The 22,324-nt window shown below is 45.2% G+C and overlaps 1 protein-coding gene across 11 annotated transcripts in view; it reads left to right on the top strand.

Annotated features, from left to right (window-relative positions):
• The window catches only part of chl1b (cell adhesion molecule L1-like b), a 1,165,941-nt gene extending 1,144,976 nt beyond the window's left edge, over positions 1 to 20,965 (top strand). For all 11 annotated transcript variants that reach the window (XM_038810694.1, XM_038810698.1, XM_038810699.1 and 8 more), the window contains one exon: positions 17,733 to 20,965. In XM_038810694.1, coding sequence (XP_038666622.1) covers positions 17,733 to 17,952 — 220 coding nt within the window. In that variant the 3' untranslated portion in view covers positions 17,953 to 20,965. The remainder of the gene's footprint in view (positions 1 to 17,732) is intronic.
• Positions 20,966 to 22,324: the final 1,359 nt, after the last annotated feature.

The following is a 22,324-nucleotide window of genomic DNA, read 5'->3' as shown; positions in this document are numbered from 1 at the left end:
CCCCGGGGGGGTGCCCCACGGTGGCCTGGCCTGCGATCTGGGCCCACCGATCGGCGGGTGGGCCAGTGCCGTGGGGGCACTCTTTTTCTTCTGCCACCGCCACGACCTCCACCATGGCAGAGGTGGAAAAGACCCCCCCACCACGCATTCGCCGATGTTGACATCATGATGTTGATGCTCACGCACTGGCGCATGCGCGGATCAGCGAAGGCGGCGTAGCGTCAAAGGCCGTTGGCGCCGGTTTTGGCGCCATCGGCACAGCGGAAACCACTCCGGCGCGGGCCTAGCCCCTAAAGGTGCAGAGAATTCCGCGCCTTTGGCGAGGCCCGATGCTGGAGTGGTTGACGCCACTCCACTACGCCGGGGCCCCCGCCCTGCCAGGTAGGGGAGAATCCCGGCCACTGTGTCTGTGCTGCTTTTTAGATAGTCCCCCATGTTCTCTGCTTATGAACTAAATATAGATACTCAGATTGCTGCTTGCAAGGTAAATACTGCAGTGCTTGCTCCACTCTCATTATTTTGGCCTCATTGAGGGATAAGCAATATCTAGGGCATTCAAGTAGAAAATAGTAGTGCAAGTGAAAACAGTAATGCTACAAATGGGCTTCAATTGGCCCTCTATGATTTTAGCAAGTGTCTGCAGCCAAGGAAAGGATCCGAGGCAGCAATTGATGCTCTAGTGTCATTTCTGGGTGTTTTCCACCGGGAAGAGAAGCCTAAGGGGAGCATGATGCAAGTTTTTAAAATGCTGAGAGGCAAATAATAATTTAACTTGGATTTTAGCACAGAGTTAAAAAGCACATTTGGTCATGGAGAGACAGTATTAACAGCCAGCAAAAGCTGCTGACCCTGCCAAAGAGCTTCTCAAAAATAACTTGATAATTATCTGGCTAGGAATGATGCTAAAGGTTATTGGGCTAAGTGGAGACTTATTTTTTTTATTTTTGCCTTTTGAGGATTATTTGTACAGACGCTTGAGGTTAAATTGTCAATAAGAGGTTTTGTCACAATCTTGATGTCCCATATGATCTATTGTCATTGCTTTCTCAGACTAGTTTGGTAACCTCCAACTGTCCCCCTCTTCTCTCATTTTATATCCTTACTTTTAGATCCCTTCCCTTACCTCAGCATATCTCCTGCTGGCTCTCACTTCCTCCTGCTCCTCCAGGAGATTAACTGTCAGTGCAAGCTGTGTACAGAAATTCCTGATCTGAAGAAATTGCTCGGGTAGAGTGTGAGGCAGAGTTCAATCCTTTTGAGTGACAACAGGAGGTATAAGTCAGAAGCATTGCTGCTTATTGGCATACAATTTCTGTCCTAAATTTGTTGAGTGGAATACAGACAGCTGGCATATGCTATTTTCCGCAGTGTGCCACTTCTTTTATCCACAAAGCTAATAGAGGGGTACAAATGATCATTAAAAGAGATGATTTATTGTATGTGAGTTGAGATCACTCCAATCCAAAAAAAACAGCTTTTTCTTTCTTTTTTCACTGAACATAGGCATTACTGGCTAGGTCAGCATTTATTGACCATCCTTAAGTGCCCTTGAGAAGGTGGTGGTGAACTACTTTCTTCAATTACTGCAGGCCATGTGATTCAGGTAGACTCACAATGATGTTAGTAAGGGATTCCAGGATTTTAACCCAGCATGGCAGGAGAGTTCAGAGCCAGGATAGTGGCTTGGAGGGAAACTTGCGGGTGATGATGTTCCCATGCATCTGCTGCCCTTGTCCTTCTAGCTGGTAGAGGTCATGGGTTTGGAAGGTGCTATCAAAGGATCTTTGGTGAGTTGCTGCAGTGCATCTTCTATATGGTACCTACCGATGTCACTGTGTGTTGTTGGTGGATGGAATTAATGTTCAAGTGATGGTTGAAATGACAATTAAACAGGCTGCTTTGTCCTGGATGACATCGAGCTTCTTGAGCGGCACTAATCCAGGGAAGTGTAGAGTATTCCATCACACTCCTGACTTGTGCCTTGTAGATAGTGGACAGGTTTTGTGTAGTCAGGAGGTGACAGGTCACTGAAAGGGGCAACACAGGTGGAGAAGGTAGTCAAGAAGGCATACGACATGCTTGCCTTCATTGGCCGGGGCATTGAGTATAAAAATTGGCAAGTCATGTTGCTGCTGTATAGAACCTTAGTTAGGCCACACTTGGAGTATAGTGTTCAATTCTGGTCGCCACACTACCAGAAGGAAGTGGAGGCTTTAGAGAGGGTGCAGAACAGATTTACCAGGATGTTGCCTGGTATGGAGGGCATTAGCTATGAGGAGAGGTTGAATAAACTTGGTTTGTTCTCACTGGAACAAAGAAGATTGAAAAGACCTGATAGGTCCACAAAATTATGAGGGGCATAGACAGAGTGGATAGTCAGAGACTTTTTCCCAGGGAAGAGGGGTCAATTACTAGGGGGCATAGGTTTAAGGTGAGAGGGGCAAGGTTGAGAGGAGATGTGCGAGGCAAGTTTTTTACACAGAGTGTAATGGGTGCCTGGAACTCGCTGCCGGAGGAGGTGTTGGAAGCAGGGATGATAGTGATGTTTAAGGGGCATCTTGACAAATACATGAATAGGATGGGAATAGAGGGATACGGACCCCGGAGGTCTAGAAGATTTTATTTAGACGGGCAGCATGGTCGGCTCAGGCTTGGAGGGCCAAAGGGCCTGTTCCTGTGCTATACTTTTCTTTGTTCTTTGTGAGTTACTCTCTGCAGAATTCCCAGCCTCTGACCAGCAATTGAAGCCACAGTATTCATATAGCAGGTCCAGTTCACTTTCTGGTTAATGATAGCTCCCATAATGTTGACAGTGGGGGATTCAGCGAGGGTAATGCCATTGAATGCCAAGTGGAGATGGTTAGATTCTCTCTTGTTCAGATGGGCATTGTGTGGCACTTGTGTAACATGAATGTTACTTGCGACTTAACAGTTCAAGCCTGAATCTGTTGTCCTGCAGCAGATAGACACTGGCTGCTTCGGCATTTTAACTGCCTGTTAGTTAGCATCAAAATCAGCTCAGTATTGGGAAAAGGATACAAAGGGAGAACACGTAGACATTAGATTTACCCCTGGCAAAATGAGAGAGTGAAAAGGGGGCAAGCAGGTGAAAATATTGCAGCATGTGCATAAGTCTTTTCTGACCCAGGAAATCCAATTAAGGTGAAAGTACTGAGAAATCTAGGAAGGGGTAAAGAACTGGGGTGGAAAAGTAAGTGTGGGAGAGTGATAACAATATAATAATAATATTTATTCGTGTCACAAGTAGACTTACATTAACACTGCAATGAATCCCTCAGTCGCCATACTCTGGCGCCTATTTGGGTACACTGAGGGAGAATTCAGAATGTCTAATTCAGTTAAGAAGCACGTCTTTCAGGACTTGTGGGAGGAAACCGGAGCACCCGGAGGAAACCCACACAGACACGGGGAGAATGTGCAGACTCCGCACAGAGACAGGTCCCTGGCGCTTTGCAGGAACAGCGCTAACCACTGTGCTATTGTAAAGCTTTCAGGAAATGATTGAGTGAGGTATACATGGTATAAACAGCAGAGGAATAGATTGGGGGTGAAGTCAACCATGAGGAATTAGGATGGAGTTTGGGTAGAAAAACTGGAGAAAAATACTGATGACGAACACATCAAAATCAATTAAGGAGAGTTCAGACAGGTTTAGGAAAATATGTTCTGCTAAAAATAAGAACAAATGAGACCACAAGGAGATGTGAATCAAAATGAATCTGAGGAAGGAAGCAGATACAAAGTACTTTACATAATCACGGAAGGTTAGAATGGAAAAAGACAAAGGTTAACATTAGAGAAAACGTGTTAAGCAGATAGGTAAGAAACTGAAAAGAATACATGAAACTAAAAAGGAATAGTAAAGTGTTCTATCGATACATAAGTAACAAAAGAGATTTAGTTAGGGATAAGGTGGCTCAGGGAGAATCAAATTAGAAACGGGGTAATCCTGAAATGACAGAAATACAGAACAGGTAAATAGCCAAATGGGAACTGGAGAGAGAATATCAACAGTAGAGCAAGTCATGTCAGATGTTACAACAGCAAAAATGGAACACAGGTTGATACGACAATCCAAAGAAAGCAGAGGTACTAATCTGTACAAAACTCAAAGGAATAGTGCCCGAAGACAACTGCATGAAAAATGTAATTCCTATCTTTAAACAGGATGTCAAAACTATGCCTAGGAACTTGTAAACTGGTCAGATGAATGTCAGGAGCAAGAGAATGACTTGAATGCAAGATCACAAAATATCTCGAGACACAAGGGGCTAAATCTGTTTGCAAACGAAAACAGGTGCAGGGATTGCGGCGCACGATTAAGCTATATCTGCTCAATGTGATTCAGGCAGTGCACAGACTTGCTGCTATCCACTGATTCACATGGTTGCAGTGTGCAGCCACTGTTAACCGTTTCATGGGGAGTAAACGTGCACTGGTGGCAGTTCAGAGAAGTTCAGCAGGTTAATTCCTGGAGATGGAAGGGTTATCTTGTGATGAAAGGTTGAGCAGGTTGGGCCTATACTCCAGGAATATAGAGGAATGAAAGGTGGGGCAGGAGTTTTCAGATGGTGGGGTTTCAAACCCCGCCAACTAAAGTGTCAGCAGGGAATTCATCCCAGTCAAAGTGGCTGCCCAGCAGCTATTTAATGTTTGGTGGTGTGTTAATTGCTGAATCGCAATACTTCCGCATGCATTTGGGGAGGAATTCCCAACTTAGAGAGCTAGCCAGCAAATTGGATGGCTGGCATTCTATAGTCCCTGCAGCGCCAGAGTTGAGCGGTGGAGACTGCTGGGTCTAGGAGCCGTACCTGAGGAAAAGCAGCTAATGGAGGCTGAACTGATATTGGCAGGCCCCTCATGAAGGGGATTGAGGGGTTGGAGGGACAGGTTTGAAGAAGGCTAAAGGGGGGGGGGGGGTTAAGACTTTTGGGAGGGGTTTTCTCCAATGGACACAGGTGTGGTAGCCACCACTGTTGTATTTATCGCATATGAGGTTTATTATGGTAAGGCTCCTGTACTACTGGTACGGGGGTTGATCCCTACCTGCCGGCTCCGCCCAGTAGGCGGAGTATAAATGTGTGGGCTCTCCGAGTTGCAGCCACTTCGGCAGCAGCTGCAGAAGGCTACACATCTGTGCGTAATAAAGCCTCGATTACACTCTACTCTCGTCTCGTCGTAATTGATCGTGTGTGGTAGTCAGTATTACGGTACCCAGGTTGAGGCTGTAAGACCACTGGTGTGGGAAGTACCTGAGACAGCAAGATTATTGGTGAAGCCTGCCTGCTCGTTCCGCCCAGTAAGGCGGAGTATAAGAGTCTGTGTCTCCCCAGCTACTGCATTCTGTACCTGCGCTGCTGGGGGAAACATCTATTCCAATAAAGCTTCCAATCTCTCTTCGAGATATATTGATCGTGCATCATAGTGCATCAATTTATTACGTAGGGATTTTACAACGATGGATCTCCGCATCAAGCCTGATCGCCTGCAGCTGCACTCTCAAGCAGACAATGCCAGGTCGGCCTTCGCACATTGGCTAGCTTGCATTTGAAGCACACATCAGATCTGCTACAGAACCACCCTCAGAGGCACAGAAGCTCCAGATCCTGTACATGCGGCTGAGCTCTGATATCTTTCCCCTGATCTGGGACGTGCCCACCTATGCTGATACCATGGTGCTACTGAAGGAGAACTATGTTCAGCAGACCAACAAAATCTATGTCCGCGCCTCCTGACCACGCATGAGTCTGTGGAAGATTTCTGGCATGCCCTGCATGCCCTGGTAAGTGACTGCGATTGCCAGGCCATTTCGGCCGCTGAACATTCTGAGCTTCTAATTAGATACTCATCTGTTATTGGCATAGGGTCAGCTGGCATCACCCGCGCCTCTTAGAAGGGGCTACCCTCGACTTTGCGGCGACCAAGAAACTAGCGATCTCACTCATAGTCGCCTCCCACAATGTACAGGTGTATGCCCCCGACCGCATGGCCCACCCCCCCTGGGCATCGTGGACCCCGCCAGCGAACACCCCATCATGGACCCCACCAGTGGCCACCCCCAGCCAACCCGAGGCCTGTGCCGCGCGGCAGCTGACCAACCCCGGGGACCCAAGTGCTACTTCTGCAGACAGACAAAATACCCCAGCAGCGCTGCCCGGCACAGAGCGTGCTCTGCAAGGCCTGCGGGAAGAAAGGACATTTCGCTACTGTGTGCCAGGCCCGCTCGATCACCGCTATTGCCCCTGCACCCCTCACGTGTGACCCGTGGGCGCTGCCAACATCCTCGCCTCAGACCACGTACGACCTGTGGGTGCCACCATCTTGCTTGCCATCTTGCTCGCCTCACAACACGTGCGGCCCGTGGGTGCCGCCAACTTCCTCGCCTCAGACCACGTGCGGCCCATGGGCGCCGCCATCTTGCTTGCCATCTTGCCTGCCTCACAACACGTGCGGCCCATGGGCGCCTCCATCTTGCCATCCTCAGGACACGTGCGGCCCTTGGGCGCCGCCATCTTTAACACCGCCCGCCACATGCGCCCCATGGGCGCCGCCATCTTCCCTGCCTCAGGATCCCTGCTCACCGGGCATCTCATCGGGCCGCTCATCATCTGCAACCGCCGCCGACCAGCCGTGTCTCACCTCCGTCACGATCGACCAGTCCCGATCGCACAACCTCACGACCGCGTCAACGACAGTGAAGGTCGATGGGCATGAGACATCCTGCCTTCTGGACTCCGGGGGAACTGAGAGCTTCATCCACCCCGATACGGTCAGGCGCTGCTCCTCACAGTACATCCCATTAACCAGAAAATCTCCCTGGCCTCTGGATCCCACTCCGTGGCAATCCGGGGGTACTGCACCGCTACCCTCACCATCCAGGGCGTAGAGTTCAGCGGCTTGCGGCTCTACATCCTCCCAAATCTCTGCGCTGCCTTGCTACTCGGCCTGGACTTCCAGTGCAACCTCCAGTGCCTAACCCTAAAATTTGGCAGACTCCAACCACCCCTTACTGTCTGCGGCCTCACGACCCTTAAGATCGACCCACCTTCTCTGTTTGCGAACCTCACCCCGGATTGCAAACCCGTCGCCACAAGGAGCAGATGGTACAGCGCCCAGGACAGGATCTTCATCAGGTCTGAGGTCCAGCGGTTGCTACGGGAAGGTATTATCGAGGCCAGCAACAGCCCCTGCAGAGCTCAAGTGGTAGTTGTAAAAGCTGGGGAGAAAAAGAGGATGGTCGTTGACTACAGTCAGACCATCAATCGGTATACGCAGCTCAACGCGTACCCCCTCCCACGCATATCTGATATGGTCAATCAGATTGCACAGTACCGGGTCTTCTCGACTGTGGACCTAAAATATGCCTGCCACCAGCTCCCCATTCGCAAGGCGGACTGCCCGTACACCGCGTTTGAAGCGGACGGCCGCCTTTACCACTTCCTCACATAGCCTCAAAATAAAGGGAAGTAGATGTAGGACTGAGTTTAGGAGGAACTTCTTCACCCAAAGGGCTGGGAATCTATGGAATTCCTTGCCAATGAAGCAGTTGAGGCTCCTTCATTACATGTTTTTAAGGTAAAGATAGATAGTTTTTTGAAGAATAAAGGGATTAAGGGTTATGGTGTTCGGGCCGGAAAGTGGAGCTGAGTCCACAAAAGATCAGCCATGATCTCATTAAATGGCGGAGCAGGCTCGAGGGGCCAGATGGCCTACTCCTGCTCCTAGTTCTTATGTTCTTATGTTCTTTGGGATCCCTTCGGCGTCACTAATGGGGTCCACGTCTTCCAACGCAAGATGAACCGAATGGTTGACCGCTGTGGGCCACCTTCCCGTACCTGGATAACGTCATCATCTGCGGCCACGACCAGCATGACCACGACGCTAACCTTTCCAAATTGCTCCACACCGCCAAACTCCTCAACCTAACCGACAACAAGGAGAAGTGCATGTTCAGCACTAACCGATTAGCCATCCTCGGCTATGTGGTTCAAAATGAAGTTTGAGGGCCCGACCCTGATCGCATGCGCCCCCTCATGGAACTCCCCCTTCCCCATTGCCCCAAGGCCCTCAAACGATGCCTGGGTTTCTTCTCGTACTACGCCCAGTAGGTCCCGAACTATGCAGTCAAGGCCCACCCACTCATTCACTCCACCGTTTTCCCACTGACGGCCAAGGCTCACCAGGCCTTCAACCATATCAAGGCCAACATCGCCAAGCCGCGATGCACGTGGTCAAAGAGACACTCCCCTTCCAAGTTGGGAGCGATGCATCAGATGTCGCTCTGGCCTCCACACTCAACCCAACCAGGTAGGCAGGCCCGTGTCATTCTTTTCCCGCACTCTCCATGCTTCCAAAAGTTGGCACTCCTCCGTCGAGAAGGAGGCCCAAGCCACAGTAGAAGCTGTGCGGCATTTGAGGCATTACCTGGCCAGCAGGAGATTCACTCTCCTCACTGACCAACAGTCAGTTACCTACATGTTCAACAACACACAGTGGGACAAGATCAAAAATGATAAGATCTTGAGGTGGAGGATCGAGCTCTCCATCTACAATTACGAGATTTTGTATTGCCCCGGTAAGCTCAACGAGCCCCCCGATGCCCTATCCCGAGGTACATGTGACCCTGCACAACGATCTCTGCGACCCAGGGGTTGTGGTGATTGTATATCTGTGTAGATGCAATACAATTGAGCAAGCACTAGAGGGAGCATGGGAGAGATATAAATACAGACGAACAGGAAGTCAGGACACACTTCACAGAACGGGAACTGGTAGCAAGACATAGACAAGCAGCATCGATGTAACTTTAAGTTAAGCACTGAAGAGAGAACAAACTTACAATAAAGCATCTACTTCAACTTTAAGACTACGAGCTTTATTAAGACACAAGAAACAACACATGGTACCAAGAGTGCCTTCAGACGCTTACTACAAGATTACACAAGCTGCAGACACAGAAAGACCAAAATGGCAAGGAAAACTCCTACCGGACATTCGACTTGGGAAGGCTTCGCTAATTCAATGATATTGGTTGGAACCCCACCTCAGCTGAACATAATCGGTAATTTAAGTAATGCCTGGAAAAGATTTAAACAAATGTTCGATTTATATATCATAGCTAATGATTTAGAAGCAGCCTCAGACGAAATGAAAATAGCACTGCTCATCGCAGAACATGAAGCTAGAGAAACATATAATTGCTTTAAATACTTGAAAGATGAAGACAGCACCAAATTAGAAATAATACTAAAAACATTTGAAGAGCACTGTATGAAATTTGAACAGTACTGTCTGCTCAAAGACCAAACTGCACAGGGACTGAGTGATGCAAAACTCAAACAATCACTATCAGAACAGAAAGGGTTCAGTCTAGAAATCGCGCGTTAAAAGTCCAGATCAAAAGGAAAAAGTAACTTGAACTTCTCACAAGACAAAACGCTGAAATCCAGTCCAGATCGAAAGGAAAAAGTAACTTGAACTTTTTAGAAAGAAAAAACGCTGAAATCCACTGTAAAATGGCGTCTGAGCACATTTCACAGTCTCTGGGAAACAAAGGACGAAAATCTGCGTCTGCGCATGCGCAGGAAACAGAAGCTGCGCAGTGGACACAAAACTGCACAGTAAAGGAAGACCGATTTGTGCATGTGCAGAAATTGTGCAATTGATTCCTACGCATGACGTCACGAGCGTCATGACGTCTGAGGACCCGGACCACGCCCACTTAAAAGGGAAATGCCCGAAAATTAAAAATAAGAAACTTAAAGCTGTAAAACCCAATTTTCTTACCTCAAAAGACAGAAAAACGCCTGAACTTACACCAGCAGTTGAAAATAACTCTCACAACACCCTGGAACAAACAGTCTGCACCACCCAAAGTGAAGAGAACAAAAACAATTCCAAAACAAAAAAAGATGAAGAAAACGATACCAAATCCAAAACAAAAAAAGATGATTTGTTTTTCGAACAATACTACTCAGACATGGCTGAGTTATTCGGGTATGCTGATCACAGCATCAGCAACACTGTCGCAAAACTCAACACAACTCTACTCATGGTTGCTGAATCCAACACCATGGTGCCATGGCAGATCGTCGATACAATGGATGACAGCAATACCCAAGACGACGCCGCACAGAAAGACTCCACAGAGGGAGCGATGAAAGACTCCACTAAGAGAGTAATGGGAGCCTCCACAGACAGCTCGTTGAAAAACTCCAAAATGGAAGCAAGCAAACACTCCCTAGCGAACACCATGCATGAACAAGACCATGAAGGTCAACCCACCGGATCTGAGCAACCGCAAGCAGATGATGAACGTCTACCAAGCTCACATAATCAAGAAGAAGACAATGTAAATCTACCCACTGCATGCAAAAACAGTGACAATGTGATCACACTCGACATACAGGGGGTGCAGGATCACAGCGAGACTGACAGATCTCAGCTCGTCTGTACAGACGCACAGAGTAGGGCCACTCATGAGTCCAGAGAGACCACGTCAATTGAAATCTTGAAAATTTTGACTCCAGAAGAGGAGCACCAAGAGTCCAGAGAGGCCACGTCAAAGAAATCGTGAAGATTTTGACTCCAGAAGAGGAGCACCAAGAGTGCAGAGAGACCACGTCAATAGAAATCATGAAGATTTTGAATCCAGAAGAGGAGCACCAAGAGTCCAGAGAGACCACGTCAATAGAAATCGTGAAGATTTTGACTCCAGAAGAGGAGCACCAAGACCAACAAGAAAATTAAATTGTGAAGAACTTGACTCCAGAAGAGGAGCACCAAGAAAGCAAAGAAGAGGAATTAAATCCACCACAAATGACTCCAGAAGAGGAGTACAAAGGAAGCAAAGAAGAGGAATCAAATCCACCACGAATGACTGATGTCACCAGCATCAGTGCAACATCAGATCATTCTCACCATTCTCTAGACGAAACGTTCAATGTAACAGATAATACCACAAAGGACACTCGCACCAATAACCAATGACTCAAATTATCCACACGGGACACTCATTGAGCACAACAAGAAAAACAAAAACCACAAGAAGCAGTTCAGAAACAAGAACAACAACAGCAAGAACAAAAGCAACATGAAGCGCAATAAGAACAACAAAAATCGCAAGAAGCACTGCAGAAAGAAGAAGAACAACAACAAAAACTACAAGCACAACAACAAAAACTACAAGAACAACAAAAACACCAAGAAGCATAACAAAGACAACAACAAGCACGATAAGAACCAAGACAGAAACGACAAAAACAACAACAAGAACGACAATGAAAACAACAGACAGAAACGACAAAAACAGCAACAAGAATGACAACGAAAACAACAAAGACAGAAACAACAACAATGAAACTACGACTTGTACAAAATGGTACAACTCTGCACATGAAGGACAATGCCACAGCACACTGCAAAACAATGACAAGACTACAAACATGCCATGGGATGACAACAAATCTCACAAACACACATCTGCTCCAGAACAAGCAAGCACACCAGCTTTCAAGGCAGATGACACACTAAATTGATACCACAAGCACAGAAAAAAGTCCATGTCAGTCAACATCAGTGGTTCGACCATTCAAACACCTCAGGATGACGTATTGGTTACTTAAAAAAAACAAGAACACCGACAACGTTCACAACGGAGCTGCAATATCAATATCACCACGTCAACAACGGAAAAGAAAAAACTCAATGAACAAATTCATCAAGTTTGGACTCATTAATGTTTTTATTAAGATTGGACTCATAAATATTAATTGGCTTTGTAAAATATCCAATATCATCATCACTTGTATAGATACACATATAAGTAATCTAACTGTTTTGTACAATTTTCTTTAACAATGTACAGAAAATATGTAAAGAAAAAAAGGGGAGATGTGGTGATTGTATATCTGTGTAGATGCAATACAACTGAGCAAGCACTAGCGGGAGCATGGGAGAGATATAAATACAGACGAACAGGAAGTCAGGACCTTAAATGTGACTTGGAGTACATAAGAGATAGAAGCAGGAATAGGCTATTCAGCTCTCCAAGTCTGCTTCACCATTCAACTAGATTATGGCTGATCTAACTCAACTACATCTTCCCGTACTATCCCTATATCTGTTTATTCTCTGATTATCAAAAAAACTATCAATCTCTGGCTTGAATACACTGAACAACCGGAACCTCCACAGCCCTCTGGCGTACAAATTCCAAAGATGCACAATCCTTTGAGTGATGACATTTCTCCTAATCTCAGTCCTAAATGACTGACACCTTATTCTGAGATTGTGTCCCCCTAGTTCGGACACTCCAGTCAAGAGAAGCATCCTCCCTCAAGGAATTTAAGAATTGTATATATTTTAATGAGATCAGCCCTCAATCTTCTAAATTCTGGGGAAATTAAAATATTTTTTTTATTCCTTTCGCAAATTTTACAAAGCCAATGTACAGATTGGATGGCGCAAGCCCTAATTTATCTCCTTGCTCGCTCCAAAAAACAATTCAAATTCAAATTAAATCTAATTCATGGTCAAAACAAGAGAGCCCTACCAGATCTAAACTGACAAGGGCAGACATTACAGCAGATATCGGGCTTGATCCTTTGCTTGATCTCAGTCAAAATCTAAGGAACACAAGCATGGTCTACTCTGTCTCTCCTCCTGGTTCACACCCCTCATCCGAGGGATTAATCGAGTAAACCTTCATGGCACTCACTCCAAGACAAATATATTCCTTCTTAGGTAAGGAGATCAAAACCAGACGGCACTCCAGGTTTGTTTCCACCAATACCCTGTATAATAGTTTCTTTACTCTTATTCCCCAATCTGTTTGTAATGAAGGCCAAAGTGACATTTGCTTTCCTACATGCTGTATCTGCATATTAATCTCCTGTACAAGGGCACTCAGGTTCTTCTCAATACTAACAATCCTGAATCCCTTGCCATATAAAAAAATGCTTTTATATGTCCCTTCCAAAGTGGATAATTTCACATTTACTCATATTGCTTTCCATTTGCCAAGTTCTTACCAACCAAATTCTGTATCATCAGCAAACTCTGAGATATTACACTTGGTCCTCTCATCTCATCCGATCATTAATATAGATTACAAAGAGCTCATCCCTGCTGTATTCCACCAGTTATAGGCCCATTTATTTCTACATTCTATTTTGTCCACCAACCAATCCTCGGTCCACCCTGATATATTACTGCCCATTCTATGAACCCTGGTATCCATGCTACATAAATAACATGGTAGTATTAGAGGGAGGACAGAATGGGCTTACAAGCTTTCTGGTATCAGGAAAGCTAGACCCCTCCTCTGGAAAAGAGGAGACCTGGTGGAAGCTTTCAAAATTATAAAGGCACTGAACAGAGTGCCAGTGGAGAAACTGTTTCCACTTGTGGGTGAATCTAAATTGGGGAAGAATAAATATATGGTAGCCACTGTTGCAACACCCTCGGCGAGCACTTGGTCAGTTCTAATCCCTGACCTGGGGTCATCAACATAAATTAATTAACAAACAATTCTTATAAACTTGTCGAGCTTTTGGTCCCTAGACTGCTCCAATAAGATACAGACATCAGGGCCGGGATTCTCCCCTACCAGCGGGCGGGGGGTCCCGGCGTGATGGAGTGGTGTGAACCACTCCGGCGTTGGGCCACCCAAAGGTGCAGAAGCCTCTGCTCCTTTAGGGGCCAAGCCCTAAAATTGAGGAGCTGGGCCCGCGACGGAGAAGTTGGTGCTCCGCCGGCCGACGGGAACGGCCTTTGGCGTCACAGCAGCCAGGGTCGAAGGGACTTCGCCGGCCGGCGGAATTCCGTGCATGCGCCAGAGCGTCAGTGGCTGCTGACGTCATCCCCGCGCATGCGCAGGGGAGGGTGCCCCCACGGCACAGGCCTGCCCGCCGATCGGTGGGCCCCGATCGCGGGCCAGGCCACCGTGGGGGCACCCCCTGGGGCCAGATCGCCCGTGCCCCCCCTCAGGACCCTGGAGCCCACCCGCGCCGCCTGGTTGCCGGTAAGGTGGTGGTTTGATCTACGCCGGCGGGAGAGGCATGACAGTGGTAGGACTTGGCCCATCGCAGGCTGGAGAATCGCCGGGGGGGGGTCTGCCGACTGGCACGGCGCGACTCCCACCCCCGTCGAATATCCGGTGCCAGAGACTTCGGGACACGGTGGGGGGCCGGATTGACGCCGGCCCCCGCCAATTCTCCGACCGGGCGGGAGGTCAGAGAATCCCGCCCCAGATTTGTAAATAAAACGTTAAGAAAAAATAAGAGGAAAAGATAAATATATGAAGTAATAACAGAAAATTGGTCTAACAATGTATCTCAAGCCAAAACCCTGCCCCACCCTCCACCCAGACACACACAAGACAGACGCACATGGCAGAAATGGAGGGAAAAGGTACAAAATGAAAAAGGGATTAATAATTATGAGATTGCTTTTTGCTGCCGACGCGATCTCCTAATAACGTAACTCAAAGAACCCAGAAGAGGCAGTTTGGGTGGGTGAACTTTGGGGGTCCTGATGCTGTGGGGGAGGGGGGTAAGGGGGGGCGGGGCGCAGAGGGGGAGTCGAAAGATTGGGTCTTTCTTTAAAAATGGTGGCCGATCCACGGGTAGTCAGCTTGCCAGTGCAGCAAATGACTCAAAGAGTGGCACGATGGTGAGTTCCACGCCGAGGCCAAAACAGAAGGCAAAGTGCCATTGAGTAACAGCGTCTTGTTGGGAAACACACCGTAATGCACCGTTCAGCAGTCTTTAACTTGAGCGTGCTGAATCGCGCCCATTCTCTCACGAAACTTTGTTTCACTTTAGCATTGTTAATAAAGTGGTCTCAATATATCCATTTCACATTGTTAGTGTGATAACCCTCACAATGACCAACGTGAATCACTCATCAAACTCCCCTTGAGGCTCGGGGATTATGGGTTCCAATGGTTACAGGTGGAGGAAGGCCCATCCAGTGGGGACTTTTACCAAGTCGTTTAAATGCCGTCCCAATCCCGGACCGGGTGTTCTGTTAAACCTGGGCTAGTGCGAGTGCGGTTTTACTTTTGAGTTTAGAAAAAATATGTTTGAACATTCATCTTCATGCCTCCTGGATTACTACAGTTAGTTTCACTTTAATGTGGTGTGCCACAAAATCTGACCTCCAACGCTTGCACTCTTGCCCTCAGTACCTCCTCTCCCACTGCTACCTTTGCTCCCGGAACTCTCCTCCCATCCAGCTCCTCTGCCCCTCCGGCCTCACCTCCCTGCCTCCCCACCTCCATGCCCCGTCTCCTGACCCCACCCAGGTTTGCCTCTCTACCCCTGCCACCCCCACCCTCTGACTTCACCTCCCATCCCCATTGTCCTTGCCTTCCACCTCTCTGGTCTTGCTTCCTGCCCCCCACCATCCTCGCCATCCATCCCTCCCACCTTCCTCGCCTTCCGTCTCTCCATCCCCCGGACCTCGCTTCCTGTCTTGCCTCCCGCCCTCTATTCCCGTTAGGCCCTGGGATCTGTTTTTCTCCTGGCTGCTTGCTCCGTTACTGCCTCCTCTTGTGACTGCACCAGTCCTGAACTCCCACTGATGTTCTTGGCTCCATCTAGTGGCAGACATTGGCCTGAACATAAGAACATAAATAGGAGCAGGAATAGATCACATGGCCTATTGAGCCTCCTCCAATATTTAATATGATCATATCTGATTTGGGCTTTAGCTCCATTTTCCTGCCCTAGCCACATATTCCTTAATTCCCCATGAGACTAAAAATCTGTCTCTCCTAGTCTTAAATGTAATCGAATGGTGGAACATCCACAACCCATTGGGGTTGAGATTTCTAACCTTTTGGGTGAAGTAATTTCTGCTTATCCCAGTCCTAAATGAGTACTGACATAAAGTCTGGGACTTCAGCTGATGCCTGCACTGACCAACCTCTGCCACTAGATTGAGCCTGTTTAATCTAAAGAGTAGTATACAGGTACCTGTGTGGTGAGTACATTTTTTCATTGGATACTGTAATTGTGTTTTTTATATGAATAGTGATATATTTCATTTAGTGAGCTATTTCAAATAGAAATGTGCAGCACTGTATACATATGGTTCAGTATTTCAACTTGTACATTGCTTTTTCTGGAAGCGAAATATTTGAAGGAACCTACCTCAAGCTTTAACATTGATTGCTGCAATAAACTTTTCCTTAAAGTCAGTTTGCTTCAAGTCAGTTCACTTAAAGTTGCAACTTTCAGAAATGTAACTACAATTTAAGTGAAGACTTGTTGTGCTACAATTTACCAGTCAATGGACCATAACTTCCTTGGAGTGGCAATCAGCCTCTGATTGGCACTCCGTACCCACTTTCCTGCACTAAATTTCTCCAGTGCCTGTCTCGCCCGACTCTTCCTGTCTCCCTGTCTCAAGCCGGACAAGTGTGAGGGTCTGATATCAGGCTTTGATATCAGGGGGAGTGCGAGGATATCTGGGGAGGGTGGGGGGGGGGGGGGGGGGGGGGGGGGGGTTGCGGTTGGGAAGGTTACACATTATTGTGGGTTAGTTTGAGAGAGTCAGATATTCTGGGGAGTCGGATACTCAAGGGGGTTTTTGGGGGATCGTGCATCCAAAGGGTTTGGGGAAGTTGGACATCCAGGGGGTTTTGGAGGAGTCAGACAGCAGGTAGTTGGACATCTGTGGGAGGGCTTGGATATTGAGAGGGTAGGAGGTCGGGTAAGGGAATATGGGAATTGGGCTAGGGGTGGGTGTTGATGTCTGTTTGGGGGAGGATCAGTGGGTCAGGGTGGTGAATACCATTTGGAGGGGTGCCCCTTGTTGGCTTGAGAGTATGGGGTTAGGCTCATGGGTATTTTAATTTGTTATGCTGAAGTTACAAGTGGTTTTATTTCTTCTACCTCTTTCAGAATAACTATTAAGATCACACTAGAAGAACCAGCTGAAGTTAGCGCTTTGTCAGATGGTGTGTTAGCGCTTCTGGACAATTGCCGCATAAACTCTTTCCTGGGAACTTCCAAAAGGGATTCCCCTGTGTTTAGATAGAATTTAAAGTGCTGAAGGAGGCCAGTCAGCCCATCGAGTCTGCACCAGCCCTTCGAAAGAGCACCCTACTTAGGCCCATGCCTCCACCCTATGCCCGTAACCCAATAACTCCGCCGAACCTTTTTTGGACACTAAGGGGGCAAATAGCTCAGTCAATCCACCTGACCTGCACATCTTTGGACTATGTGAGGAAATTGGAGCACCCGGAGGAAATCCACGTAGACATGGGAGAAAGTGCAAACTCCACACAGGGAGTCACCCAAGGCCCGAATTGAACCTGGGGCCCTGGAACTGTGAGGCAGCAGTGCTAACCACTGTGTTATTGCTTCTTTGGGGTATCCCTCCAAATCTGACATTGGGGAGTCGGGAACTTATGGGCCAATAAAAGTACAGAGGTAATACTCAGTTAATCTCTGAGAAAGATACTGTCATCATAGACTTGAAATGCAATTGCTGATGATGCCAGGTGATCAGTGCTTGAGTTAAAGAAGCACATATGTAATATATATGGTTGCTTATGTAAAACTATAATGCGTGACAAAATTATGACACTCCTTTAATGAAAAAAATCAAGGATGATAAGATTGTTAAACAATTAATTTCAAAATCTCTGTCACCACTGTGCCAAGAACTAGACTTCTGACAGCAGAATTTGTTTTCCACAGTGATAATGAAGGCAAACTTTTGAAAGAAAGCCAGCAATCACTGAACGAGGCAATGAAGCCAACAGGAAGTGATGACAGTTTGGAAGAATATGGAGACGGTGGATCAGAAGGACAGTTTAATGAAGACGGTTCATTCATTGGACAATACAGTGGCAGCAAAGAGAAAGATGCAGCAGATGAAAATGGAAGTTCAATAGCCACCTCTCCGATAAAAGCATGAGTAACCATGATTCATAAACTTCACTTCCGTTCTTAATAAATTTGTGATACTTCTGAATATTTGTTACATTTGAATTAGTTCAGATCGGCAACAAGCTTCAAAACGAAAATGTAACGGGCAAGAAGGAATGCTTATCTAATGTACAATAATTGACAAAAATTAAGATGCATGGGACATTTTGTTGAAGTCCACCTTTCATTCCAAGGGACATATTGAGTAAAGTCTCTGTAAAATACAAGTGTCTGCAGGTTCGTAACAGAAATAGCTTCTCTTTGCTGTCACAGTAATAACTTGTAACCATTTAAATCTTTGCTGCTGTAGCAGATTTGAGTCCCTATAGTTCCAGTTTGTTTAAGTGGCTTTATAACCCTACATGTTTAGAAGTTAAGAACCTGCAGGACTATGACTGATATCATATATGAACTTTAGGAGACCGACACCTGGCGATAGCAGCTGAAGGGACCAATAATTTTATTCCTCTGTTTTTTAACCAAAAGGAGATCTCACAGAATACTATAATAACATTTTGCAAATTAAAATTTGTAGCCACAGGAAGGAAGTAATAAATTAGCTATTTACATACAAAGCTCTATCCAGCAAACAGTTCCAGAATGCGCCTCTCAGTCTAAGTGATAGCTTCCAGTGATTTGGAATTGAATATTTGTTAATGAATGGTATACAGAGGATGAAGAAACCTGCATTAAAATGAACACATACATGTTCCGCTGGTAGCTATGGAACGGTTGAGTTGTCAGAACCATAAATCATTGTATAAACTGTTGTATCATTAGATATGCATAAAACTGTGTCTTATTCTTCTTCAAATATGCTCCGTACCCAAAGTTCTGCATTAAGAATTGTATCCAGTCATTTGGCTTAGTTATTATCAAGGCAAAACAGTTCAATGTATGGTTTTGTAATTAGGAGTGCATTTTGAGTTTGCCGAATAGCAACAATGTTTTAAAAGTAACATTTCTGCTGCAAATTCTGGAAGTGCACCTTGGGGCGTTACTTTCGTTGACTCAAAGCCTAAGTGTCATGAAGAAGTAACTAAGTGTGTGATTTATATTGTGTATAAAATATGTAAAATATAGCTCCATGATATTGAACTAAATAAACTACAGATCTCCACCTCAGAAAATATGTATACCTCGAAGAATTGGAGATTCTTTTTTTTTATTAGTGAGCAATTGTGAAGTTATCGTACTTGTGTCAAAGTTTTTATCATTCTAGTTCCATTAAGTTTTTTTTTGTTTCTTGCCTAACAGTGCACGGTAAAGTTTTATTTTAAAAGTATTTCAAATTGCAACATTTTTGTAAAAAGGGCAAATAATATTTATATTAACAAATTGGAGAGTATTTGCCAACTTCAGCAACCATTGCAAAAAAAACCTGACAGTACTACAATGGCAAGAAGCTGACCATCTTAATACAAATATGTCAAATGTTTGAAGTTAATTTTTTGCAGTAACCTGGCTTGTAAGGAAAAAATTGGGATTAGATCTTTTCATTGGTAAAAACCTAAAGGAATTACATATTTTTGTTAGCATTATTAAACGTGCTTGTCACGCAAAGTGCAAATTTACAACTTTTTTAAAAGTGTGGCAATATTTTTAAGCTTTGGTTCATACTTGGCTGTGCGTCATACTATCCTAACCTCTTTTATCGGGATGAAACGTAGTCTTAAAACTGTTCTTTTATTTGTGTAGCTAAATTTTACTACAAATGAATGATTTAGTATTTGTAAATGACAGACCTCAATAATACAAAGATTTGTAGGAAACAAGTATTCTAATAATGATCGGATTCAATAAAATTACTCCTAATGCAAAGCCGTTTCTGTATTTTCTGTAGTGAGGAAGTAAGTTTGTAGTTTTGCATGCTTTTTTTGAAATATTGATGAACCAAAGTATAATTTCTGACAGGTAGCCTTATGTTTGTATGGTATGAGGGCAGCATGGTGGCACAGTGGTTAGCACTGGGACTGCGGCACTGAGGACCCGTGTTCGAATCCTGGCCCTGGGTCACTGTCCGTGTAGAGTTTGCACATTCTCCCCATGTATGCATGGGTTTCACCCCCACAACCCAAAAATGTGCAGGTTAGGTGGATTAGCCACGCTAAAATTGCCCCTTAATTGGGAAAAAAATAATAATTGGGGACTCTAAATTTATATAAAAAAGAAAAAAAATGTTTGTATGGTATGTTTCATTTTATTACATCTTTGGACTGAAATGTTGCTCAATTAGCAGGATGGCCATCACATGCAAAGACTAATTCTTTTGCCAACCGGCACCCTGAAGCATAAAACACGAGAACAGGTATTTGCTTTTGAAATAAACTTGAGCCCAAGGATATAATAAACCAAGGGCTGACTGCAATTTATGCAAATATGCAGGTAATTGTAAACTATTACTTCTCAAGTTCCAGTGGTAGACTTCAGTGTTGGGAATGATGTTAGTAGCTCATGCTCCCTTTTGACAGGCTTGATCGCTCTGTAGCTGTTGGCTCAATTGTTTACCGATATAGTCTTCAATCAGTAACGGTGTGTCATTTTATGTCTTCTCAAAAGAAAATTTGAAAACTTGTATCAAGTTTAACTGAACAACTTTCATAATTTTTATGCTTTCACAGACTTGTAAAATCCTCCAAGAATAACTGTTAACTTGTTTAACTTGTAGTGGTGTGATGTTATTAAACTATCTGTATGAATTTATAGTAGTTGCAGTCACTGTATTAGCTAGGAAGCTGAAATCATACCATTTGATGAATGTACTTTATAGTATATGATCATTTTTTTAAAAATAACAGATATGCCTTCGGTAATACAATGATGTGTTTTCACTTTAAAAATAGTCATGTAAGTTTTGCAAATTCATGTTTTCTACCTGTGTATTATCTTTGTATTATATGAGATCATCATGGAATGTTTCAACTACTAATATGTGTTGTGTAAATGATCTTGTGATCTTTCTGAACATGGATGCTTGTCTTATTAAATACAGAGTAACAATGTTTTATGTCTCTTGGTTTTCACACAAACTACACCATACTCGAGAGCAGTACCATTTAAATCTGTCTGAGTGGGTGCCCTTGTGAAAGTATTGATACATTCCCAGGCTTCCTTTTTTGAAAGTTCTTCTGGAATCCTTGTTACAACTTCTGAAAGACAGTGGCAGCTACCCACAAGAAAACGAGGCCAGATTTCTGACTTTTAAAGAAAAAGTAGCATGTAGCAAAAGGGATGACTTGCTAATAAGTCATTTAGTGCAGAAAAATAGTTGCTTCTGATTGCTAAGAATAATAATAATCGCTTAATATCACAAGTAACTTCAAGGAAGTTACTGTGAAAAGCCCCGAGTCGCCACATTCCGGCACCTGTTCGGGGAGGCTGATACAGAAATTGAACACATGCTGCTGCCTTGTTCTGCATTACAAGCCAGCTGTTTAACCCACTCTGCTTACCCAGCCAAGATTGCTATCCAGTGACTCAGGGCAATATCATCTGAAAGTGATATCATCTGAAAATAGTCAGGTTCTGCCTGTGCACGAGCAATGCCTAACTGTATCTCACTGCTATCTTTGTGCTGTATCCTGACATACAATCCTGGCTGAACTGTAATTTCCTCCATTTATGCATTGGGAAGAGCAAAACCATTGCAGGTAAAATTTATCTCTTTAGCATCCATTTATTTGTGCAATACAAGGTTTCCTGAAGTAAGAAAATGGTACAACGCATGATGACAATTAGTGCGTAGTGCCAATTTGACGCCCGCGGTCTCATTTTGTAGCTCTGCCCTCCGACTGACAGCCTCTCTTGTCACAATATTAAACAACATGAAGGAACCTCCTCCATCAGTGTTATTTAAAGGATTATCACCTCCTTGCAGATTATAGATTATTTATTCTAGTTTTTGCTGTGGTTCTACACGTTTTTTGTGTTTGCACATACTTGTTTAAAGTTCCACAGTCAACATCTGGTCAGTGCAGAAGTATTTTTGGTGACTGAAAGACATGCACAAAAAAATTTCAATCCTAGAATGGGTGGCTTAGACATAGACATAGAACAGTACAGCACAGAACAGGCCCTTCGGCCCTCAATGTTGTGCCGAGCAATGATCACCCTACTCAAACCCACGTATCCACCCTATACCCGTAACCCAAACAACCCCCCCTTAACCTTACTTGTTAGGACACTACGGGCAATTTAGCATGGCCAATCCACCATGCTTGTCTTGTCTTGGGATAACTGGGAGAATGAGCAGGGAGCATGCAAAGTCGGGCAAGCTGCTAGAAGACAGAGGAGGAGATGGGGAAAGGTTGTCAGCATTGCTTTGAACCATAATGGCAGGCAGTATTTCCTCCATGCAAAAC

This window comes from Scyliorhinus canicula, chromosome 11, assembly GCF_902713615.1.
Source record: "Scyliorhinus canicula chromosome 11, sScyCan1.1, whole genome shotgun sequence".
Taxonomy (NCBI): domain Eukaryota; kingdom Metazoa; phylum Chordata; class Chondrichthyes; order Carcharhiniformes; family Scyliorhinidae; genus Scyliorhinus; species Scyliorhinus canicula.
This window is presented reverse-complemented; position numbering and strand designations above follow the sequence as displayed.